Source organism: Eriocheir sinensis, chromosome 59 (assembly GCF_024679095.1).
Source record: "Eriocheir sinensis breed Jianghai 21 chromosome 59, ASM2467909v1, whole genome shotgun sequence".
Taxonomy (NCBI): Eukaryota; Metazoa; Arthropoda; class Malacostraca; order Decapoda; family Varunidae; genus Eriocheir; species Eriocheir sinensis.
The window spans coordinates 205,001-230,000 of record NC_066567.1 but is presented as its reverse complement, the minus strand read 5'-3'; the positions used below and the strand labels follow the sequence as shown (position 1 = coordinate 230,000).

At 44.4% G+C, this 25,000-nt stretch overlaps 3 protein-coding genes and 1 long non-coding RNA gene across 19 annotated transcripts in view; 2 read left to right on the top strand and 2 right to left on the bottom strand.

Annotated features, from left to right (window-relative positions):
* LOC126985219 (glycoprotein 3-alpha-L-fucosyltransferase A-like) overlaps positions 1-3,283 on the top strand; it is a 45,432-nt gene extending 42,149 nt beyond the window's left edge. For all 6 annotated transcript variants that reach the window (XM_050839830.1, XM_050839831.1, XM_050839828.1 and 3 more), the window contains 2 exons: positions 1,170-1,334; positions 2,144-3,283. In XM_050839830.1, coding sequence (XP_050695787.1) covers positions 1,170-1,334; positions 2,144-2,348 — 370 coding nt within the window. In that variant the 3' untranslated portion in view covers positions 2,349-3,283. The remainder of the gene's footprint in view (positions 1-1,169; positions 1,335-2,143) is intronic.
* Positions 3,284-5,450: 2,167 nt separating this feature from the next.
* Positions 5,451-11,778, bottom strand: LOC126985221 (carboxypeptidase B-like). The gene is made up of 8 exons (XM_050839837.1): positions 11,630-11,778; positions 10,386-10,500; positions 10,078-10,278; positions 9,802-9,912; positions 9,591-9,708; positions 9,382-9,417; positions 8,142-9,292; positions 5,451-8,053 (listed from the first exon to the last, which is right to left on the bottom strand). Coding segments are annotated over exons 1-7 (1,299 nt in total). The 5' UTR covers positions 11,632-11,778; the 3' UTR covers positions 5,451-8,053; positions 8,142-8,576.
* Positions 11,779-12,789: 1,011 nt separating this feature from the next.
* Positions 12,790-25,000, top strand: part of LOC126985224 (platelet-activating factor acetylhydrolase IB subunit alpha2-like) — a 13,362-nt gene continuing 1,151 nt past the window's right edge. The window contains exons 1-7 of one of the 9 annotated variants that reach the window (XR_007738397.1): positions 12,791-12,951; positions 13,873-14,079; positions 14,693-14,815; positions 15,192-15,293; positions 15,747-17,239; positions 17,357-17,646; positions 17,939-18,947. Coding sequence is in view for 1 of the 9 variants with exons in the window: in XM_050839839.1 (XP_050695796.1) it covers positions 12,886-12,951; positions 13,873-14,079; positions 14,693-14,815; positions 15,192-15,293; positions 15,747-15,989 (741 nt within the window). In the remaining 8 variants the exon portion in view is untranslated. Of the gene's footprint in view, positions 12,952-13,781; positions 14,080-14,692; positions 14,816-15,191; positions 15,294-15,746; positions 17,240-17,356; positions 18,948-25,000 lie in introns of those variants that run through there. The other 8 variants (XR_007738392.1, XR_007738396.1, XR_007738394.1 and 5 more) reach the window with 8 other exon arrangements.
* LOC126985226 (uncharacterized) lies at positions 17,579-21,261 on the bottom strand. 3 transcript variants are annotated; one of them, XR_007738400.1, is made up of 3 exons: positions 20,501-21,261; positions 18,020-20,372; positions 17,579-17,727 (listed from the first exon to the last, which is right to left on the bottom strand). It is a non-coding gene; the product is annotated as an uncharacterized LOC126985226 (long non-coding RNA). The 3 variants fall into 3 exon arrangements; XR_007738399.1 differs by lacking the exon at positions 17,579-17,727 and adding an exon at positions 17,730-17,872; XR_007738401.1 differs by lacking the exon at positions 17,579-17,727 and having other exon boundaries at positions 18,250-18,387; positions 18,527-20,372.

Here is a 25,000-nt window from a genome sequence, read left to right as displayed (position 1 = left end):
CCTCTTCCTTTTCTTCCTCTTCCATTTATTTTATTTATTTATATTATTTCTTTCTCATTTTCCTTCCTTCCTTCCTTCCTTCCTTCCTTCCTTCCTTCCTTCCTTCCTTCCTTCCTCTCTCTGTGTTTTATTTCTTCCTCTCCTCCTCCTCCTCCTCATTTTCCACTTAAAAGGGTGACATTGCTCTCTCTCTCTCTCTCTCTCTCTCTCTCTCTCTCTCTCTCTCTCTCTCTCTCTCCCCTACAATGGTCCTCATCGCCCCCTCAAAAAAGAAAAATAACATCCTTTTGATAAATATTTGAATATCATGTTTGGACTTTCTAAGCTCTCCCCCCCCATACATACATACACACACACATACACACACACATACACACATACATACATCTCTTCACCTGGTTCTCTCTCACACTATCTCTCTCTCTCTCTCTGACCTCATTTCTTATACAATTTCTCATTTTCAACTGCAATGTAACAGAGGTGAGCGCTGAGGCTATGCGCACCTATACTGTATGCCATCAACTTTGCTGCTTCTATGATGTATTCTGTCCATTCTGTCACTCTGGTCATCTGTCTGTTGGTTTCCTGTTTGTGTTCCGTCCCACGCATGATAAAGTCTAATCCAAGTGTTGTTCCTAATGTGTCCTTAGTATTAATTAACCTGTGTGTCTGTCCCTGCTTGTATCTCCTCCGTCTCTCTCTCTCTCTCTCTCTCTCTCTCTCTCTCTCTCTCTCTCTCTCTCTGACTCCCTTTTCTCACATACTCAAGACTTTCTCTCCCCTCCCTACTTCCCCTCATCCCTCTCCCTCTCTTCATCCCTCTCCCTCTCTCTCCCTCACCTCCCTACCTCTCTTCTCTTTCTTCCTCATTACTTTCTCTCCCCTCCCTTCTTCCCCTCATCCCTCTCCCTCTTCCTCTCTCCCTCACCTCCCTACCTGTCTTCTCTTTCTTCCTCATGACTTTCTCTCCCCTCCCTTCCTCCCCTCATCCCTCTCCCTCTCCCTCTCTCTCCCTCACCTCCCTACCTCTCTTCTCTTCCTCATGACTTTCTGTCCCCTCCCTTCCTCCCCTGCTCATCCCTTTCTCTCTCTCTCTCCCTCCCTCACCTCTCTTCCTGACTTTCTCCCGTCCCTTCCTCCCCTCCTCACCCGTCTCTCTCTCCCCCCAGCCACCACATCCTGCCTATCGTGATGGGCGCGCACCCCGAGGACTACGCCCGCCAGGCCCCTGAGAAGTCCTACATTCACGTGGACGACTTTGAGTCCCCGAAGGACCTGGCGGACTACCTGCACCTCCTGGACCAGAACGACGACCTCTATAACGAGTACTTCAGGTGAGCACTTATTCATATATATAGGTGTATCTCGGTTGATCTCGTTCGTTTTCTTGTCATGTTTTACTACTACTACTACTACTACTACTACTACTACTACTACTACTACTACTACTACTACTATCCTATTGACGTTTCTTTTAGCCACTCTTTACTTTACACTTTTCAGGAGCATCAATTATTATTTTTTTTCTCTTCACTTTCTTTTTGTTTCCCTTGAGTTGTTTCTTGCATCAATGCCCTGTGTGACCCTCTACCCATGTCCCTCTTTGGCATATGTCACTCCTAACACATTCCCTGCCTCTATCTATGGTTCTGTTGGCTGGTGGAGTCTGTACCCATGTCCCTCTTTGGTACATGTCACTCCTAACACATTCCCTGCCTCTATCTATGGTTCTGTTGGCTGGTGGAGTCTGTACCCATGTCCCTCTTTGGTACATGTCACTCCTAACACATTCCCTGCCTCTATCTATGGTCCTGTTGGCTGGTGGAGTCTGTACCCATGTCCCTCTTTGGTACATGTCACTCCTAATCCATTCCCTGCCTCTATCTATGGTCCTGTTGGCTGGTGGAGTCTGTACCCATGTCCCTCTTTGGTACATGTCACTCCTAACACATTCCCTGCCTCTATCTATGGTCCTGTTGGCTGGTGGAGTCTGTACCCATGTCCCTCTTTGGTACATGTCACTCCTAACACATTCCCTGCCTCTATCTAAGGTTATGTTGGCTGGTGGAGTCTGTACCCATGTCCCTCTGTGGCATATACTATCTCTAAGTTCCATGTCTCTATCCCTGTGTTGTGTCTGCAGGTGGAAGGGCACGGGTGAGTTCATCAACACCTACTTCATGTGCCGCCTCTGCTCCATGCTCCATGACGAAGGCCACCGCCAGCACTACGAGGACATCAATCACTGGTGGCGCGGCGCTGGGACCTGCATCAACGGATCGTGGCGGAAGTACGACAGGTTCAAAGTCGACGCCGAGAAGAAGAAGACGCAGTCAGGGAGCGGATAGGTGGCGGAAGAGTGGATCTAGGCACTCCATGCGATATATATTGACTTTAAATGTGGGTTTTATGTGTGTTAAGACTTGTATGTGGACTTGAGGTTCTAGGAAGGTTCGTAGTCATTCCAAACACTGCTGTACGGAGGCCCTAAGTGTGTGTGTGTTCATCGGTGCGTTTTTGTGGGTTTTGGAGGTTCCCGAGGGTGCGTTTGCGGGAAAGTGCGAGAGAGGAGACGAGAAGAAGGATGGAGAGGGATTGAACGAGTGAGTGTGTGTGGAAAAGTGTGATAATTAGAGAGAAAAAAGATGATTTGAAAATGTCCCGGAAATTAAAGAGAAAAAAATGAAAAAGAATTGAAAGTTTGAGAAAAAGAAGAAGAAGAAGAATTGAAAGTCTGAGAGGAAGAAGGAAAAAAGAAGAATGATAAATATGATGTAGAGAAAGAAGAAAAAAGAAGATTTGAAAATGTCCTGGAAACTAAAGAGAAAAAAATGAAAAGGAATTGAAAGTTTGAGAAGAAGGAGAAGATTTGAAAGTGTGAGAGGAATGAAGAGAAGAAGAAGAAGAAGAATGATAAATATGACATAGAGAAAGAAAAAGAAAGAAGAATTACAAGCATGCCAGAACTAAAGAAGAAAAGAAAGAGGAAAAGAATTAAAACTACAAGCAAATCAGAAAAGAAACTTAAAGAAGAAAAAGAATGAATTGAAAAAGAGATCGTTTGTTGGAAAATACAAGAGAATTATAGAAAAAAATTAAGGTGAATTTTAATGAAAGAGAAATTACCTTAAAACCATTGAAGAACAGGGCCCTTAAGGGGAACACAAGCCTGTTATATTAGTAAGAAAAAGCCTTCGTAATATATGAAAGCATGGGACATTTTTAGCTCAGAGAAAGAGTATATACAGGCACCTTTAGAGCATTGAAATACAGGGCCCTTAAGGGGAACACAAGCCTGGTATATTAGTAAGAAAAAGCCTTTGTAATATATGAAAGCATGGGACATTTTTAGCTCAGAGAAAGAGTATATACAGGTACATTTAGAGCATTGAAAAACAGGGCTCTGATAGACATAGAAGCATAGGAACATTTTTAGCATAGAGAAGGAGTATACAGGAACCTTATAAGCATTGAAAAACAGAGCCCTTATGGAGGAAATAGGCCTATGTATATTAGTAAGAAAATGCCCTTGTAATATATTGAAAGCATAGGACATTTGTAGCATAGAGAAAGGGGCCTACACCACAAGACCACAGGAACATTATACGCACTCAAAACAGGGCCCTTATGGAGGAAATAGGCCCATGTATATTAGTAAGAAAAAGCTCCTTGTATTATATTGAAAGCATAGGACATTTTTAGCATAGAGAAAGGGCCACACCATAAGCCTACAGGGACATTAAGGAGAAAGTAGGCCTATGTATATTGAGGAAAGGCATATATATGGAACCCTGTTAGATTTTTGAGCCTAGGGAAAGGAAGAGACATATAAGGAGTGTATAGGCCTAGGAGGAGGAAGTAGGCCTATGTATATTGAGGAAAAGCATATATATGAAACCCTTTTAGAATTTTGAGCCTAGGGAAAGGAAGACAATAAGGAGTGTATAGGCCTAGGAGGAGGATATAGGCCTATGTATATTGAGGAAAGGCATATATATGGAACCCTGTTAGATTTTTGAGCCTAGGGAAAGGAAGACAATAAGGAGTGTATAGGCCTAGGAGGAGGATATAGGCCTATGTATATTGAGGAAAAGCATATATATGAAACCCTTTTAGAATTTTGAGCCTAGGGAATGGAAGACAATAAGGAGTGTATAGGCCTAGAAGGAGGAAATAGGCCTATGTATATTGAGGAAAGGCATATATATGGAACCTTGTTTGAATTTTGAGCCTAGGGAAAAGAAGAGACATATAAGAAGGAGTGTATAGGCCCGTAAGAATACTATAGGCCTATGTATAGTGAGGGAACGCACATATTTGGACCCATGTTAAATGTATGACTTGTTTCTAATAGGCATAGAGTGGTCTGTATTCTTAGACATATCAGGGTCCCAGTATGACAATTTCCCTTGATGGTGCGATGGTCAGGTCAGGTCACGGCTGGTCATACTCGATGGTGACTCAACCATGACAGACTGACTTATTTTTTGGCATTTTGAGGTGAAATTATGTTGTTTTGAGGTAATTTTCTTTATTTTCTGACCCTGGGTGACCTCTCTCGTGTGATGGTCAGGTCAGGTCACTGGCCATACTCGGTGCTGACTCAACCATGACAGACTGACTTATTTTTTTGCATTTTGGGCCGTGTAAAACTATCACCAGGGTCACAAAACAGTCCATGAAAATCCCAGCAACTCCCACGAGAGGCTTTTGAAACGGACTCTCTCTATCATTATGGCTATTTCCGAAGGCCACAGGGAAGGTTAACCAGGCTTTCATGGGTGTTTTTCCTTTTCAAGATGCAGAAGACTTGTAAAACTGTCCCTGGCATCACAAAACAGTCCGTGAAAATCCCAGCAACTTCCACGAGAGGCTTTTGAAACAGACTCTCTCTATCATTATGGCTATTTCCGAAGGCCACAGGGAAGGTTAACCAGGCTTTCATGGGTGCTTTTCCTTTTCAAGATGCAGAAGACTTGTAAAACTGTCCCCAGCATCACAAAACAGTCCATGAAAATCCCAGCAACTTCCACGAGAGGCTTTTGAAACAGACTCTCTCTATCATTATGGCTATTTCCGAAGGCCACAGGGAAGGTTAACCAGGCTTTCATGGGTGTTTTTCCTTTTCAAGATGCAGAAGACTTGTAAAACTGTCCCTGGCATCACAAAACAGTCCGTGAAAATCCCAGCACCTTCCACGAGAGGCTTTTCTATAATGGGAACTGAGTCGCTGGTATGTTTAGGAATACTGTCTAGAGTCCAGGGCCCTTCCAGCACAGTGTAAGGGTCCAGACTCCTCTGAAGGGCCCCCAAGGAGTGTGGGGAGGTGTTGGTGTATCATGACATTGTATCTCTTGTTGAGTGGCTACATAATTATAAGTAAGTTCTCTATATTACGTTCACTGTGATATCTGCAGTAGTAGTAATGACTTTGGGATGTGGGAAGCAGCGTGTGTGTGTCTGTGTGTGTGTGTGTGTGTGTGTGTGTGTGTGTGTGTGTGTGTGTGTGTGTGTGTGTGTGTGTGTGTAAGCTCTCTCTCCCTGCCAGTGCTTCATACTTAAACAATTTCTAAGTGTATATATATTTACACTTCAGGGACACAAATCCAACCTTTCTACAAGCACCCTTAGACTTATTCACATCCACAGGGCATACAACTACCTTCAAATGTCTCTCTTGATAATTTCTAAGTGTATATATATTTACTTTACACTTTAGGGACACAAATCTAACTTTTCTACAAGCACCTGTAGACTTATTCACATTCACAGGGCATCAAATGACCCCAAAATGTCTCTGGAGTTGATATTTTGAGCGTTGTAAGGAAGAACTGTGTATGAGCGTATATATGTGTGTGTGTGTGTGTGTGTGTGTGTGTGTGTGTGTGTGTGTGTGTGTGTGTGTGTGCGCGCTGCTTACCTACCGTCCCCTCCGCAGCATAATCAAGGTTCTCCCCGAGGTTGTCCGCTGCGCAAGTTCCCGGGAATCAATTATTTATAGCAATGTCGCCGAGGTTACTGTCTGCCTGTCTATCGTGTACATTGTTGTGACCCTGTATTGAGTTGGTCATGTCCGGGATCGCTTTTGCGTTAATCGATCATCATGTCATTTCTTGTGATATTCCCTTAGTGTTTTGTTGGTAGTTAATTTATTTGTGTGTGTGTGTGTGTGTGTGTGTGTGTGTGTGTGTGTGTGTGTGTGTGTGCATTCTTATCTCCATATATATCTATTCAGGACTGAACTAAGAATGTAAAACGTACTACCCCATGTGCGTGTGTGTGTGTGTGTGTGTGTGTGTGTGTGTGTGTGTGTGTGTGTGTGTGTGTGTGTTCTTGAAGCCAATCTTGCATGCCAAAGTTGGAGAAAAAGAAAGAGAAATTCGACCAGAAAAAAAATATATTGATCTCTCGGAAAAGGCGAAGGAGAGAGAGAGAGAGAGAGAGAGAGAGAGAGAGAGAGAGAGAGAGAGAGAGAGAGAGAGAGAGATGATATACTGTATTCAGTACTGTGATTATGGTGTGTAGACCAAAGATGATGATTGTGCAAGTGTGTGTGTGTGTGTTTGTGTGTGTGTGTGTGTGTGTGTGTGTGTGTGTGTGTGTGTGTGTGTGTGTGTGTTGAACTGAGCCCTTCAGAGCCACGGGGTCGCAAGTGTTCACCTCAAAAGTGATGACGAGAACATTTTTTAAAAGTTTCATTCATATTTTTTTCTTTTAATTCATAAGGTAGTTTTAGACCCTATTCAGTGACCACACACACACACACACACACTTGCAACACTGTGTTTCTAAGGTGCTCAGTTTGCCCAACCTCAGTATTCAACCCCTTTGTGTTACCTAGAGGAAGAAGAAGACAAAGAAGGAGGAGGAGGAGAAATAGATTGTACATATTCTTATTTATGTTACAAGTCTGGCCGGCCTGGTGTCTGGCGGCTGTCCTCTGCGTTTGACATAATCCCATTCGTCGATGTTGACCATATCTAGTACCCGTACGATACAGGTCCTCATTCTTAAACGTATCGGGCTCCAACCACGACCACTTCCCAAGGCCACAGAGAAGAGTGACCGGGTTTTCATGGGTATTTTTCCCTTTCAAGATGTAGAAGTCGTGTAAAACTATCACTGGGACCACCAAACAGTCCATGGAAATCCCAGCAACTTCTACGAGAGGCTGTTTCCTAAGGCCATAGAGAAGAGTGACCAGGTTTTCATGGGTGGTTTTTCAATTCAAGATGCAGAAGTCGTGTAAAACTATCCCTGGCATTACAAAAGAGTACATGAGAATCCCAGGTACTTCTCTGATAGGCTTTTCAAATAGACTCTCTCCCTCCCATTACCTACGACTGTTTCCCAAGGCCACAGAGAAGAGTGACCTGGTTCTCATGGGTGGTTTTCAAGATGCAGAAGTCGTGTAAAGCTATCACTGGCACCACCAAACAGTCCATGAGAATTCCAGGTACTTTTCCGCGAGGCTTTTCAAACGAGGGAAGTGCGTCGCCGATGTGTTTAAGAATGCGGTCCCTTGTCCAAAGATTTAGAGATGCATATTATGATGGGCTACGTTTGTTCCTCTTTCCACTAAATGCTGCACAATAAACCCTTGCTAAGACTAGACGGAAGAAAGGAAGCTGTTTCTCTATCCTTCCCATCACCTCGTACGGACCAATATTAACTTAGACCAATTACTAACTGATCTTTACCTGATACTGGCAGCGGGGAAATCATCGTTTATCTTTATATATAGCTTTTGGGTGTGTAGCAGTAATAGTAGTAGTAGCAGTAGTAGTAGGAGTAGTAACAGTAGTAGGAGGAGGAGGAGGAGAAAGAAGAACAAGAAGACGAGGGAGACATCTAACGTGCCAGTGTAACAATTAATCCTTGAATACTACACGAACAAGCCTTCTAATTCCCCTCTTCACATCTTGGAACGTGAAGGGAATGTGATCGGCCGGCGGCGTGAAGCCAAACCCCTTCGTCAGGCAGCTCCAGTTAGGTGTAGACATTTGTTTAGCCCGTATATAACATTTAATCCTGGAATACTACACAAACAAGCCTTCTAATTCCCCTGTAGCCAAACTCCCCTTCGTCAGGCAACTCCAGTTAGGTGTAGACATTTGTTTTGCCAGTATATAACATCTAACCTTCTAACTCCCCTGTAGCCAAACTCCCCTTCGTCAGGCAGCTCCAGTTAGGTGTAGACATTTGTTTTGCCCGTATATAACATCTAATACTGGAATACTACACAAACAAGCCTTCTAATTCCCCTGTAGCCAAACTCCCCTTCGTCAGGCAGCTCCAGTTAGGTGTAGACATTTGTTTTGCCCGTATATAACATTTAATCCTGGAATACTACACAAACAAGCCTTCTAACTCCCCTGTAGCCAAACTCCCCTTCGTCAGGCAGCTCTAGCTAGGTGTAGACATTTGTTTTGCCCGTATATAACATTTAATCCTGGAATACTACACAAACAAGCCTTCTAACTCCCCTGTAGCCAAACTCCCCTTCGTCAGGCAGCTCCAGTTAGGTGTAGGAATACGGGGTCTCCTGCTTAATTCACCTTGGCCCGGTGTAACATTTATTCATTGAATACTACATAAATAAGCTCTATGATTCCCCTCTTCACTTCTTCGAACGTGAAGGGAATGCGATCAGCCGGCAGCGTGAAGCCAAAATTCCCTTCGTCCGGCAGCTCCAGGGTGTAGGAATACGGGGTCCCCAGCTTCCCCTTGGCCCAGTCGTCCGTTGCGCCAGCCGCGTAGTAGAACTCTGACCCGCTGTTCGCTACACTGTACTTCCTGCCGCGGCCCTTCAGAGCAGCCTTAGCGAAAGCATTTCCTGCCTTGATCATCTCGTCCTTATTCGGCGCTGGGTCGCTCGTCCATCCCCAGGGGTAGAGAAGGACCTGGCCGTAGCAGTGCAGCGCCACCATCAGCTTAAGGTCGTTACCCGCCGCCACCCTGGTCATCTCCTCGCTCAGAGCCACAGTCTCGGGCTCGGAGAAGGCGGCAACTCCTTTGTAAGTCTCGCTACACGGGTTGCTCGAAGCGCCGACGCCAAACTTCATATCCCAGTTCCGGTTGAGGTCCACGCCGCGGCACCGACTCCCATCATTCCGGCGCCTGTTCTTCCGCCATAATCGGTTCCCAGTCCAGGAGTAAACGTAGCCGTCGGGGTTGGCCATCGGCACCGCGTACACGTCGATCCCCGCGGGGAGGAAGGACTCGTCGGTGGCGATCTTGTGGATGAGGTTGATGGTGACGGCCGGCGATATCCACTCCCGGGCGTGCAGACCTAGGGAAGAGAGTAGTGGTAGTAGTAGTAGTGGTAGTAGTAGTAGTAGTAGGAGTAGTAGTAGTAGTACGTAATTATAGCCTACTCACCTCCTTCAAGCCACACCGCCTTACGTTGTCCCTCCCCTGCAAGCGATAATAATAATAATAATAATAATAATAATAATAATGATAATAATAATAACTACTTCTCTGTGGTAATATCCATGATACTGAAAGATAAGATATGCCTCGATAGTAGTAGTAGTAGTAGTAGTAGCAGTAGTTACAGTAGTAGTAGTAGTAGTAGCTATACATACCTTCCTGGGCTGCCCTGATAATGACCCTCCAGATGTCACGCCCCTCAATGGACTTGCCAATGGACTCCAACTCAACCCGCGAAGACTGGGCGGCCAACTCCTTCAGGTACCACTCAATCTGTGGCCATAGTAGTAGTATTAGTTGAAGTAGTAGTAGTAGTAGTAATAGTAGTAGTAGTAGTAGTAGTAGTAGTAGTAGGTCCATTCTTACCTCCGTGAACTCCATATACTCTTCAATGAGAGGTATTGGGCAGGAGTCGCTCGTACAAGATATTTTTTCAGCCCTAATGACGCCATCCCGCCGCGCTACCCTCTCCATCTCCTGCAAGATAGTAAAAGTAGTAGTAGCAGTAGAAGTAGTAGTAGTAGCTAGTAGGAGGAGGAGGAGGAGGAGAAACAGGAGCAAAGTTATGATGGAGGTAGGAATCAAGTCTCTCTCTCTCTCTCTCTCTCTCTCTCTCTCTCTCTCTTTCTCTCTCTCTCTCACCACGTAATGGCTCTCCAGGTCAGTAATTGCCACTCGGTAGTCCACACGCGCCTTCAAGAGGGAATCGGATACTCTTGAAACACCTTCCGGATCCACTCTGAACCGTAGGACCGAACTCGTGTGTCCAAGGATGTCCGCAAGTCCTTCCTCCTCGAGTCCTGCCAACAGTGACCTCGCCTGCGGGTCCTCAGTCTCCCATACCTGAGGACAGAAGGAGGTTACAAGAGGTCAGTCAGTCAGTGAGTTAATAGTAGTAGTAGTAGTAATAGTAGTAGTAGTAGTAGTGGTAGTAGTAGTCCCTTTCTTACCTGGTGTCCTGCAAGAGCCCGGTAGTTGTCTGGTGATGGAAGGTCCCCAGCCTCCACCACGGACGCCACCACGGCTAACAGGGACAGCCAGTGTGGGCCCATCAATGCCATGACCCTACGAACAGTTTAAACCACTAGAGGAACAGCGAGGGTAGCAGTATACTAGTAGAAGAAGTAGTAGTAGTAGTAGTAGGAGGAGGAGGAGGATGGAGGGCACTAACATCACACGGAGAGATGGAAGATGCTGGGAAGGGTTGAAAACGCACACTAACATCACACAGAGAAGTTAAGGATGCTGGGAAGGGTTGAAGACGCACACTAACATCACACAGAGAAGTTAAGGATGCTGGGAAGGGTTGAAGACGCACACAACATCACACAGAGAAGTTAAGGATGTTGGGAAGGGCTGAAGACGCACACTAACATCACACAGAGAAGTTAAGGATGTTGGGAAGGGCTGAAGACGCACACAACATCACACAGAGAAGTTAAGGATGTTGGGAAGGGCTGAAGACGCACACTAACATCACACGGAGAAGTTGAGGATGCTGGGAAGGGTTGAAGACGCACACAACATCACACGGAGAAGTTGAGGATGCTGGGAAGGGTTGAAGACGCACACAACATCACACGGAGAAGTTGAGGATGCTGGGAAGGGTTGAAGACGCACACAACATCACACAGAGAAGTTAAGGATGTTGGGAAGGGCTGAAGACGCACACAACATCACACAGAGAAGTTAAGGATGTTGGGAAGGGCTGAAGACGCACACAACATCACACAGAGAAGTTAAGGATGTTGGGAAGGGCTGAAGACGCACACTAACATCACACGGAGAAGTTGAGGATGCTGGGAAGGGTTGAAGACGCACACAACATCACACGGAGAAGTTGAGGATGCTGGGAAGGGTTGAAGACGCACACAACATCACACGGAGAAGTTGAGGATGCTGGGAAGGGTTGAAGACGCACACAACATCACACAGAGAAGTTAAGGATGTTAGGAAGGGCTGAAGACGCACACTAACATCACACAGAGAAGTTAAGGACGCTGGGAAGGGTTGAAGACGCACACAACATCACACAGAGAAGTTGAGGATGCTGGGAAGGAGATGAAGATGACGAAGATGATAAAAAGAAGATAGGAAGAAAAAAAACCAGAAATGGAAGAAAACAACAAGCAAAAACAACATCGCAAACAAGAACAACAACAACAAAAGGAAAACTGGTTATATATAATCTTACATCGTTGGCCAGGGAGTGAAGGGGAGTGAAGGAGTGGAGTGCGCTTCTGGAGGTCCGTGCTATACTCCACACCTGCCGTAACTGTGTCTAAATATCAAGAGTTACCCTCAATCACGTACCCTCCCATGGCCACAGGTGCTCGGGAACTCATTTGCGAACACCTGTCACTGCTTTCAACTCCTCCTAATTCATTACACACCAATACCTCGCCTCCCCTTACGCCTCCCCCCTCTTCGGCCATCATTCCTATATACTCCCTTACAGACCTTTCAACGTGAGATAAGGGTTACAAAATACATATAGGGCTGTACAGGTGTTTAGAGTCATACTTGGGGGGGTTTGAACGGATATTAAGAAGGTCTATGATGGAAGAGTGCTGTGTCATGTGGTGGTATATATATATGCTACGTGTGTGTGTGTGTGTGTGTGTTTCTCTGTCCGTCTGTCTGTCTGTCTGTCTGTCTCTCTCTCTCTCGCCCCTCCCCCACCCCTTTCTCCCCCTCTCTCTCCCCCCCTTTCTCTCTCTCCCCCCCCCCCCCTCTCTCTCTCTCTCCGCTATCGTCATTCTTGCATGCCTATCTATTCACTAAGTATCAAAAAGACTCTTATCAATTGGACACCTGCGCGGCCTTATTTAACCAGTTCTATAGAAGTAGTAGCTCAAGGGTACGTCAAGGTTACGGAGTTGAGCACTGGGGCAACGCGTACCTCGATCATTATTGTTATTATTAGTATCATTATTAGGTATAAGAAGCTCTCTCTCTCTCTCTCTCTCTCTCTCTCTCTCTCTCTCTCTCTCTCTCTCTCTCTCTCTTAATTCCCTCCAATGAATAAAATAAAGAGAAAGAGAATAAATACAATAAAATAAAGATAAATAAAATAAAATGAAAGAAAACAGAAAGAAAACGAATTATAATCATATCAAAATTATGTTGTTTTGAGGTATTTCTCTTTATTTTTTCTCTCCCTCTCTTTCTCTCTGTCTTTCTCTCTCTCTCTCTCTCTCTCTCTCTCTCTCTCTCTCTCTCTCTCTCTCTCTCTCTCTCTCTCTCTCTCTCTCTCTCTCTCTCTCTCTCTCTCCATTTTCTCTCCCTTCCTGTCACTCTCTTCCCTTCTCACCTCCCACGGGACAGTGACAGGAGGCGCCGTTGCAAAGGCAGATCCTCCCACCAATCAACATCATCATCAGCGTCCCTGGCTGGGCTGAGGGGTGTCTGTGTGTGTCTGTGGCCGTGTCTGTGGCTGAGGGAGGCGCCATGAACCCAGCAGCGGTGCCCACGCCCTTAGAAGACGTGCACGGGGATGGCAGGTGGCTCAGCATGGTAAGGGGTCAGGTCAGGTCAGGTCACGGCTGCTCATACTGGGTGCTGACTCAGCCATGACGGACTGACTTATTTTTTGGCATTTTGAGATGGAATTATGTTGTTTTGAGGTGCTTTTCCTTACTTTCTGACCCTGGGTGACCTTTGGGAGGCTTGGTCAGGTCAGGCCAGGTCATACTCGGTGGTGACTCAACCTTGACAGACCGACTTATTTTTTGGCATTTTGAGGTGGAATTATGTTGTTTCGAGGTCATTTTCCTTATTTTCTGACCTTGTGTGACCTCTCTCTCGTGTGCTGGTCAGGTCAGGTCACTGGTCATACTCGGTGGTGACTCATCCATGGCAGACTGACTTATTTTTTGGCATTTTGAGGTGGAATTATGTTGTTTTGAGGTCATTTTCCTCATTTTCTGACCCTGGGTGACCTGAGGGAGTCTTGGAGATAGCAGTGTGATGGTCAGGTCAGGTCACTGGTCATACTCAGTGGTGACTCAACCATGACTGACTATACCTCTCTCTCTCTCTCTCTCTCTCTCTCTCTCTCTCTCTCTCTCTCTCTCTCTCACTTTCCTCCCTCCTCTACAGTAAAGAGAATAAAGAGAAGGAGAATAATAAGAGATAATATATGAGATGTAATTCCCAGGTCTTTCTCTGCCTCTGTGGTGGATAATGGAGTGCTTCCCATGTGGATGTGGTATTGGTGTGCTGGATATCCCCTCCCAAGGTCCAGGACTTTACATTTTTTTTTCATTGAACTGTAGCAGCCACTTTTTGTTTCTACATTTTTATTCATTAAACTGTAGCAGCCACTTTTTGTTCCACTCCTGTAGCTTGGTGAGGTCTTCTGGTAGGAAATCCACAGTCAAGGGGCTAATCATCTCAGACCGGCCCGCGAAGTGACCGTTTCCTCGCCCTTTCCAGCACAACCGCTTCGTCAACCAGGCGCATGAGATGGAGCCGGACGTGGTGTTTGTGGGTGACTCCATTGTGGCCAACCTGCAGTGCACCGACCTCTGGGAGAAGTGGTTCGCGCCAATGCACTGCCTGAACTTTGGCATCGGCGGAGACCAGACGCAGCATGTCCTCTGGCGCCTCAGGAATGGGGAGCTGGAGTCCATTAAGCCTAAGGTGCGTGGTGCTGTTGTTGTTGTTGTTGTTGTTGTTGTTGTTGTTGTTGTTGTTGTTGTTGTTGTTGTTGTTGTTGTTGTTGTTGTTGTTGTTGCCCTTAGTAATGACACAGTGCTTGACTCATCCATAACCCGGTAGCTGCAGGGATCTTGTTTCTTAAAGGCCCTTCCCTCTAAGCGAGAAAAATGAGAAAAAATCATCACTCACACAAACCACTTCATAATATATATAAACGCATTTGTGATCAGTTTATGCATCATCTATTTTGGGGGGTTGATATCATGGCAGAAATTTGGCCTGTTGCTGGTACACGGTAAAGCCACAAATTTGGCCCGTTGCTGGTACACGGTAAAGCCACAAATTTGGCCCGTTGCTGGTACATGGTAAAGCCACAAATTTGGCCCGTTGCTGGTACACGATAAAGCCACAAATTTGGCCCGTCACTGGTACACGGTTAATCCTCCTTTTAGAGAGAGAATCTTGAGTCTGTGTTGGTAGGTGGTCTTCAGGACAGCATGTGGGTAGTCTTATGCCTCTTGAAAATAACTGAACATTGCCAGCCCTAATAAACAACCCCTTCCCCGTGTGTGCGTGTGTGTGTGTGTGTGTGCAGGCGGTGGTGGTGCTAGTGGGGACCAACAACCACGAACACACGGCGGCGGAGGTGGCGGGCGGCATCACCGAGATCTGTCGAACCATCCGAGAGAAGCAACCGCAGGCGTACATTGTGGCCTTGGTGAGTACGTGTGTGTGTGTGTGTGTGCTTGCGTGTGTGTGTGTGTGTGTGTGTGTGTGTGTGTGTGTGTGTGTGTGCTGAGCTGGGTGATGGGTGGAGGGACTGATAGAGGGTGTGTTAAGACTAATTTTTTTATTATTTATTTATTTATTTATTTATTTTTTTGAGGGCCCTGGATGGTAGTTGGCCCCAGCCCGTCATGGCCCAGGCAAGTGTTTTATAGTGGCGCCATCTGTCTATCAAAACACTAACCAAGCCATTTTTTTTCTTGCCTTTGAAATGATATACTAAAGAAGGATGTGTAGGGTGACCTCTTGCAGTATCCTTATATCCTTGTGTTTCCCTGTGTTTAATCCTCCCGTACCTGGCCTTGCAGACACTCCTGCCACGAGGGGAGAAGCCAAACCGCCTGAGGGAGAAGAACGATGAGGTCAACTCCCTCATCAAGGAGTCACTGCGCGCCATCGACCTGTGTCAGGTAAGCCACGACTCTGCTTTGGTTCATCTATTGATTTACTTGTGTTTATGGTAAGGGAGGCAGGCAGGGGCAGGCAAAGCATTGATCAACAGGCACCAACACTCACCTCCTAAAAAAACATGACATAAGAACAACAGCTTGGGTTAGTGAGGTGTTCTGGCACTCCCCTCCTGAAAGACTTGGACCCACACCAAGGAGCAAAGTCTGGCAAGGGAAAGCTATGCATGAGGTGGACAGCAAAGGTTGGAGCTGAACAGAAAGCCTTGAGGAGGTGCAGGAAGGCCGTGGGAAGGATGGATGCGCAGAAATAAGAAGAGGCTGCCAGGAAACTAGTTATAACAGACATCATGGCAGCAGACTTTGAGAGGGTGAAGGCTGTCAGTCTGGTGGAAACTTGAGGCACTCTCCAAGCATGACCTCCCTTTCCCTTGACCTCACCACACCATATTCCAGGTCATAAACGTGGACCAGGACCTCGTGCTGGGCGACGGCTCCATCGACCACCGGGACATGTACGACTACCTCCACCTCACTTCCCAGGGGTACCGTCGCGCCTTCGAGCCCGTCTACCTCTTCCTGACCAACCTCCTGCATGAACACGATGTGCCGCTCCTCAATAACGCGTCCTCCACCCTCGCCTCCCCCGCCACCGATCACGCAACCCAGACCAACACCCCGGCATACTGTGGGGAGTAGCCGGCGCCCAGGTGTGTCTTCCGGGGAGGTGTGCGACAGTCGGTCTTTAGGCGTCAAATGAGGGTCTTTTTGTGTGTTTCTGAAGGCTTGCGATGTGGAAAAGACTCATTTGATTTGTGGATTTCTGTGTCTCCCTTTCTCGCTCTCTTCCTGTGTTTGCAGAGGTTTACAGTCTTTACACGTCAAATGAGAGTCTTTCACGTGTGTTTCTGAAAGGTTCACAATGTAGAAAAGACCCTCATGTTATTTTGTGCAAGATTCCATGCATAAGATTGCTTCTGTCTTTGCTTTCCTCTTCCTCCTCTTCTTCCTCTGTTTCCCTTTCGTCCTGCCCTGCACGCCGCCCACCTTGCAGCTTCCTCACTAGACAGTCAGGTCTTGTTTTACATTCTCAAAGGCTTCAATTGGTTCCTTCGTGCATCTGTTTCTCGAGGCTCTCATAGAAGTGGCGGGGCATTTCATGGGTACCTTTGCAAGGTTTTGCGAGGTTTTGCTAGATTTTGCAAGGCTTTGCAAGGTTTTGCAAGAGAACCCAACTCCTCATCTTCTTGAGAGCCTTGGGAAAGAGTCGCAGTAGGAGCTGCCGAAAGGTTTTGAGAAGATGAGCTTTTTTTGTGGTCTTCTTTCTCTCAGTCTTTGCTAGTTCGTACACGCCATTCAGATTTGTACTTGACATTTCTGATTCTATTTATGTTATTTATTTATTTATTTTTATACCAAGAGTGGGAGTGACTCGTAGCCCACCCAAGCCTGTGAGGCAAAGGACGCTAAAATGTGAAACTTAAAAAAGCTTGTAATATGCAACACTGGAGCTTGGAGACTTTCCCTGAAGCAAAGACTCCTGGCTGGGGATACCTTGACTCCTTAGGGAGCTTTTAAAAGGTAAAAAAACATGAGGAAACAAGAGTCCCTATGACGGATTTTATAGAGATCTTTGAAGTTAATTTTTGAATGGTGTCTATGAACAGTCAAAAGCACTCCACCTTCTCGATCCTGCACCGTCTCTGTACGCTTCAATCAGTCAAACGCCGCTTCACCCACCTTATAGAATCACGATTAGAACACGTTTACAGAGGGAGGGACTTACGTAACAGGCCGTCTTGAGGCTACGATTCCCTCGGTTCCCCTCGATAATTTACTTTCCCTTGCTTCCAGATACACTCAACTTATTTATTTATATACAACGTTTTAAATCACCAATTGCGAACACATTTACGGAGGGAGGAATTTACGAAACAGGCTGGCTTGAGGTTATGGTCGCCTCGGTTCCGTTCAAAGATTTCCGTTCCCTTGCTTCCAGATTCATTCGACTCTTATATATTTATCACAGCATTCTAAAAAAACCACATTAGAATGGCTGGCTTGAGGTTATGGTCGCCTCGGTTCCGTTCAAAGATTTCCGTTCCCTTGCTTCCAGATTCATTCGACTCTTATATATTTATTACAGCATTCTAAAACGACCATTAGAACATGTTTACAGAGGGAGGGACTTACATAACAGGCTGGCTTGAGGTTACGGTCGCCTCGGTTCCGTTCGATGATTTCCGTTCCCTTCATTCCAGCTTCACTTTTCCCTTTTTTATTTATTACGACATTTTAGAACAGTGATTAGAACACGTTTACGCAGGGAGGGACTTACGTAACGGGCTGTCTTGAGGTTACAGTCCCCTCGGTTGCCTTCGATAATTTCCATTCCTTTGCTTCCAGATACACTGCATCCTAACTTATTTATTACGACCTTCTAAAACGCGATAATGAACATGTTTACGGAGGGAGGGACTTACGTAACGGGCTGTCTTGAGGTTACAGTCCCCTCGGTTGCCTTCGATAATTTCCATTCCTTTGCTTCCAGATACACTACATCCTAACTTATTTATTACGACCTTCTAAAACGCGATAATGAACACGTTTACGGAGGGAGGGACTTACACATAACAGGCTGTCTAGAGGTTATGTATCCCTCGGTTGCCTTCGATAATTTCCATTCCTTTGCTTCCAGATACACTGCATCCTAACTTATTTATTACGACCTTCTAAAACGCGATAATGAACACGTTTACGGAGGGAGGGACTTACATAACAGGCTGTCTAGAGGTTATGTATCCCTCGGTTGCCTTTGATAATTTCCGTTCCCTTTATTTATTGGCGTAGGCGGTGTTGGAATGTCCTTTGGTGGTAACGTGTGTGTGGCTGTGGTCAAGTCCTTGCTCTTTGGTGCATTGGTGGACAGGCCTGAGTGTTGGTTGACTGCCTGGCTGACTGGTTATCTAACTGACTGACTGGCTGGCAGGGTTATAATCTTACTGAATGGCTTGCTGACTGACTAGCTGACTGTTTTTTGAGTGGATAGCTGACTGGTTGACTGGTTAACTGACTGACTGGCTGGCATGGTTATAACCTTACTGACTGGCTTGCTAAGTGACTGATTGGCTGACTGACTAGCTGGATGGCTTTTAAGTGGCTAGCTGACTGGTTGACTGGTTAACTGACTGACTGGTTGATTGACTGACTGGCTGGCTGGCTGGCATGGTTATAACCTCACTGACTGGCTAGCTAAGTGACTGATTGGCTGACTGACTAGCTGACTGTTTTTTGAGTGGCTAGCTGACTGGTTGAGTGACTGACTGGCTGGCTGGCATGGTTATAATCTTACTGACTGGCTAGCTAAGTGACTGATTGGCTGACTGACTAGCTGACTGGCTTTTAAGTGGCTAGCTGAGTGGTTGAGTGGGCAGCTTGGTGGTGGTGCATTCCAGAGCAACCAAAGTCCCGGAACAGAGGGCGGTGCTGTGCTGATTCTGTTCTTGTGATAACATTTAAGTGATCATGTTTATGTTTTATTTTAGGTCTGAGTCTTGGCTAAGGAGATGGACCTCACGTGCTGGGGTGTGGGGCAGAACGATTCACACACACACACACACACACACACACACACACACACACACACACACACACACACATGCAGAAAAAGAAGTAGTTTCCCGTCTAAAAATAAAAGAAATTGGAGATAGTTAGAAGAAAAGGAAGAGGAGGAGGAGGACACACACACACACACACACACACACACACACACACACACACACACACACACACACACACACACACAGACAGACTTGATACACATAGCCTAGAGCAGTGTGTGTGTGTGTGTGTGTGTGTGTCTGTGTGTGTGTCTACGTAATGCAGACTGAGGTAGAGAAAGAAAGTTCAATGATGATAATAATAATAATAATAATAATAATAATAATAATAATAGTAATTGCAATATATGATTAATTTGTGATGGCATAATAGTAACTAGTGTGTGTGTGTGTGTGTGTGTGTGTGTGTGTGTGTACGGTGCTCACTCTAGTCTTAATGTGTCCTTCTTCTTCTATTGTCGAATTATAGATTGCTGAACCTTCATATCTATCACAATCATCATTATCATTATTATTATTATTTTTATTTCGACAAGAGTTCATTCTTTTATAAGTAAGCTTCAATTTGTATGTATATGTATGTGCGCAGATTTGAATACCTCACACACACACACACACACACACACACACAGACTGGCACACACACCCCAGGCACTGTGGGGTTCCCTAGGGCCACTCCACCCTCCGTTAGTGTTTCTGTGTTGTCGGACGAACACTTAAAGAGTTGTACAGTTTACCCTCGACTTAGCGGACTGTCCAATTACGAGTTGACTTTTGGTACGTTTCTGCAGCTTACGAGAATGCCGTTTTACCCATGCCTGTGTTTATGAATGCCAGATATATATACCTTCTCTTCCCCTGTGCTGTGTTGCAATATCGTAATCGCTCGTACATAAACTCATAACACAGCTAATGACATCTCCTTTTTATAACTTACCTGTGTTTATGAATGCCAGATATGCCTGTCCTTCACCTGTGCTGTGTTGCAATATCGTAGTCGCTCGTACATAAACTCATAACACAGCTAATGACATCACCTTTTTATAACTTACCTGTGTTTATGAATGCCACATATCCCTGTCCTTCACCTGTGCTGTGTTGCAATATCGTAATCGCTCGTATGTAGACTCATAACACAGCTAACGAGACCACCTTTTTACCCATAGCTATGTTACAAATGCCAGATATACCTTTCCTTTACCTGTGCTGTGTTGCAATATCGTAATCGTGCGTACGTAGACTCGCAATGCAACTAACGAGACCCCCTTTTCGCCCCTACCTATGTTTACGAGTTACTTGTGTTCCTGAATGCCAGACATACCTGTCCTTCACCTGTCTGTGTTGCAATATCGTAATCGCTTGTACGTAGACTCGCAATGCAGCTAACGAGATCACATTTTCATCCATACCTGTGTTTATGAATTACCTGTGTTCCTGAATACCAGATACACCTGTCCTTCACCTGTCTGTGTTGCAATATTGTGTCGATGTTATAGACTACTTAATGCAGCTAACGAGATCACATTTTCATCCATACCTGTGTTTATGAATTACCTGTGTTCCTGAATACCAGATACACCTGTCCTTCACCTGTCTGTGTTGCAATATCGTAATCGTGCGTACATAGACTCACAATGCAGCTAACGAGATCACATTTTCATCCATACCTGTGTTTATGAATGCCAGATATACCTGTCCTTCACCTGTCCTATGCTGCAATATCATAATCGCTCGTATGTAGACTCGCAACACAGCTAATGAGACCACCTTTTCGTCGCTACCTGTGTTTATGAATGCCAGATATGCCAGTTCTTGACCTGTCTTGTGTTGTGAAAATTCGCCGGTATGTTTCGTAAGGACGCTCGTATGTGTTTCTTTCGTCCCGTGAGATTCATCCGTCATCCGTGTTCTGTGTCCGCTGAACCCGAGTCCGTCAAGCCGATGGTAAACGTGTGACTATGTAAGTTATTTATAAGTAAGCATTTTTTACATTTCATACGCATACAGTATTTTTATTTTTACAGTCTTAATATTTATTAGCGCGGTGGGGGTGTGGGGCGGCCAGTGTGTGTGTGTGCGTGTGTGTGTGTGTGTGTGTGTGTGATTATGGTCTCAAAGTTACGACTGGTTAATGTTTTGTGTTCATCATTTTCACACTTGTCAAATTTTTTCTTTTTTCTGCTTATCTAAACTCATATTTTTCAACCTTTTCTTCTTCTTTTTAATCTCTAAGTTGTCTTCACCTTTATTTCATTTCTTATTATTTCTTATTTTCACTATTGTTATTACTCTATTATTTATTTTATGTACCTTTGTGCTATTCATGTAGGTAAATATGTGTATCAATCTCTACATATGAGGAAACGCTTGCAGTGATGCTATTGGCGCTCTGTACATTTTAAGCTCGCGACTTTTTTCTTATCTCACTAACTTTCGTAGTGATGATATAGGGGGTTATTTTTGAAGGGACTCCAGGCCTCCTCCACACAGTTTCATATACATTTATCTAATATGTAATGGTCTCCCTCTTAAGTGAATCCTACTAAGAGTGCTCCTAAAAGTGGTACTGAGAATGCTGTTAAGAGTTGTCCTATGAGTGCTTCTAAGAATGTTACTGAGAATGCTATTAATTAAGAGTGTTCCTGAGAGTGCTTCTAAGAATGTTACTGAGAATGCTATTAACTAAGAGTGTTTCTGAGAGTGCTTCTAAGAATGTTACTGAGAATGCTATTAATTAAGAGTGTTTCTGAGAGTGCTTCTAAGAATGTTACTGAGAATGCTATTAATTAAGAGTGTTTCTGAGAGTGCTTCTAAGAATGTTACTGAGAATGCTATTAATTAAGAGTGTTCCTGAGAGTGCTTCTAAGAATGTTACTGAGAATACTATTACGAGTGTTCCTGAGAGTGCTTGTGAGTGGTTCTAAGAGTGCTTTTAACGCCTGGCTGCCTCACTCGCCCGGCTGGAGTCTGCGTCGATGGTGTCTCTTTTGGCTACCGATGTTTTAGCTTTAATATCCATGTATGTGCGTGTGTGTGTGTGCGTGTGTATGTTAGGCCCAAGCAACGCCTTCCATGGCCACGTACCAGACTGTCGTACTTGGAACATAGTATATACTGTCCGCTTTCCGACCCATGTAGCGATTCTGAACAACAATTATCATGAGTGATTTTTACAATGATTTAAAATGAATATCAGTAGCTATGTTAGTGCAATAGTGTTTGGAGATGGAATTGACAGCTTTTAGGATGGACCTGAGTTTTTTGAGGTCTTAAGGAGGATCAAAGATTGTCTCCAGGCGGGCAGCATAAGCCAAGCAAGATGGCACCCCTATAAACACTTGCCTGCGCCGTAATGAGCCAGGCCCCACTGAAAGACCCTACTGGCCCTATAGGTAAAACATATATAAAAAAAGACGTTCGGGGAATGAAACCGAGAAACTCCCGTGCGCCACTATAAAAAAAATTTGCCTGCTCCACTACCGGGCTGGGGTCGTTGATGAGGCACCTATCGATTCTACAGGCAGCCCCCCCCCAAAAAAAAAAATAATAATAGAAGTAAATAATAATAATAATGCAAAGTAGGACCACAGGAGAAAAGAGAGATGAGAAATTATGTTTGAAAGAGATGAGTTTGAGAATTAGGAAAGTTAGAGAATAGGATCATAAGAGAAAGAGATAAGCATTTGAGAATTAGGGGAGTTAGAGAGAAAAAGGATAAGAGAGTTGGAGAATTAGGAGAGTTAGAGAATAGGATCATAAGAGAAAGAGATAAGCGTTTGAGAATTAGGGGAGTTAGAGAGAAAAAGGATAAGAGAGTTGGAGAATTAGGAGAGTTAGAGAATAGGATCATAAGAGAAAGAGATAAGCGTTTGAGAATTAGGGGAGTTAGAGAAAAAGGATAGAAGTTGTGGAGGAATTAGGAGAGTTAGAGAATAGGATCATAAGAGAAAGAGATAAGCGTTTGAGAATTAGGGGAGTTAGGGAGAAAAAGGATAAGAGAGTTACAGAATTAGGAGAGTTAGAGAATAGGATCATAAGAGAAAGAGATAAGCATTTGAGAATTAGGGGAGTTAGAGAGAAAAAGGATAAGAGAGTTAGAGAATTAGGAGAGTTAGAGAATAGGATCATAAGAGAAAGAGATGAGCGTTTGAGAATTAGGGGAGTTAGAGAGAAAAAGGATAAGAGAGTTACAGAATAGGATCATTAGAGAATTAGGGGAGTTAGAGAGAAAAAGGATAAGAGAGTTACAGAATTAGGAGAGTTAGAGAATAGGATCATAACAGAAAGAGATAAGCATTTGAGAATTAGGGGAGTTAGAGAGAAAAAGGATAAGAGAGTTAGAGAATAGGATCATAAGAGAAAGAGATAAGGGTTTGAGAATTAGGGGAGTTAGAGAGAAAAAGGATAAGAGAGTTAGAGAATTAGGAGAGTTAGAGAATAGGATCATAAGAGAAAGAGTTAAGAGTTTGAGAATTAGGGGAGTTAGAGATAAAAAGGATAAGAGAGTTAGAGAATTAGGAGAGTTAGAGAGAAAAATGATAAGAGGGAGAAAAAGATAAGAAATAAAGAGAAGTGGACAGTCTGGTGTGCTGGCCATGGGTGGAGTGCCCGGCCAACACCTCCTCCATCCCTGCCGGCCATGCACTGTCAAGGCTCCGTCATGCTCCACTTTACGTGTTCTAAGAATAAATTTTAAGTTATTCAAAATGACGAAAACATTTGATTATTACCTGGGAACTGTGTCTCTCTATCTATCTTACCTTGCCTTAGCTTACCTTACCTTACCTTACCTTAACTAACTTTACCTTACCTAACCTTACCTTACCTTAACTAACCTTACCTTCCTTTACCTAACTTTACCTTACCTTACCTTACCTTACCTTACCTTACCTTACTTTACCTTACCTTAACTTACTTTACCTTACCTTACCTTAACTAACTTTACCTTACCTAACCTTACCTTAACTAACCTTACCTTCCTTTACCTAACTTTACCTTACCTTACCTTACCTTACCTTACCTTAACTAACTTTACCTTACCTTACCTTACCTTACCTTAACTAACCTTACCTTCCTTTACCTAACTTTACCTTACCTTACCTTACCTTACTTTACCTTACCTTAACTTACTTTACCTAACTTTACCTTACCTTACCTTAACTAACTTTACCTTACCTAACCTTACCTTACCTTAACTAACCTTACCTTCCTTTACCTAACTTTACCTTACCTTACCTTACCTTACCTTACCTTAACTAACCTTACCTTACCTTACCTTACCTAACCTTACCCTACCCTACCTTACTTTACCTTACCTTACCTTACCTTACCTTACCTAACCTTACCCTACCCTACCTTACTTTACCTTACCTTACCTAACCTTACCTTACCTTACCTAACCTTACCCTACCCTACCTTACTTTACCTCACCTTACCTTACCTTGCCTTACCTTATCTAACCTTACCTTCCTTTACCTAACTTTACCTTACCTTACCTTACCTTACCTTGCCTTACCTTATCTAATCTTACCTAACCTAACCTTACCTTACCTTTCTCTCAGTATGTATGTATCTATGTATCTATCTATCTATCTATCTATCTATCTAACTCAGTTCCCCCCCTCTCTCTCTCTCTCTCTCTCTCTCACATTAATAGGCTCGCGAAGGTATTTCCGGAGGGAGGAAAGGGAGGGAGGGAGGAGGGGAGGTGGCTAAGAAGGGAGAGAAAATCAAATAAGGTATGGAGAGAGAGAGAGAGAGAGAGAGAGAGAGAGAGAGAGAGAGAAATATCTTACTCTCCACAGAAATTTGAATATGGTAAAATTCTCTCTCTCTCTCTCTCTCTCTCTCTCTCTCTCTCTCTCTGTGGTCATGACTCAGCGATTTAGCGTTTTGGTCTCTCTCTCTCTCTCTCTCTCTCTCTCTCTCTCTCTCTCTCTCTCTCTCTCTCTCTCTCTAAATCTCAGAAAACGAACATATTTTTTAATATTTATTTTATTAGTATGTGTGTGTGTGTGTGTGTGTGTGTGTGTATGTATCTCCCTTCATAAGAACATAAGAACATAAGAACATTTCACTTCAGTTCGCTCT

Bases quoted from the DNA above. Each gene is read 5' to 3' on its own strand.
- LOC126985221 (XM_050839837.1), bottom strand. The intron at 10,279-10,385 runs GTAAGAAAGGGA...TTCTGTCCTCAG, and splicing joins GGGCTCTTGCAGGACACCAG to GTATGGGAGACTGAGGACCC. The intron at 9,913-10,077 runs GTGAGAGAGAGA...ACTATCTTGCAG, and splicing joins ACCTGGAGAGCCATTACGTG to GAGATGGAGAGGGTAGCGCG.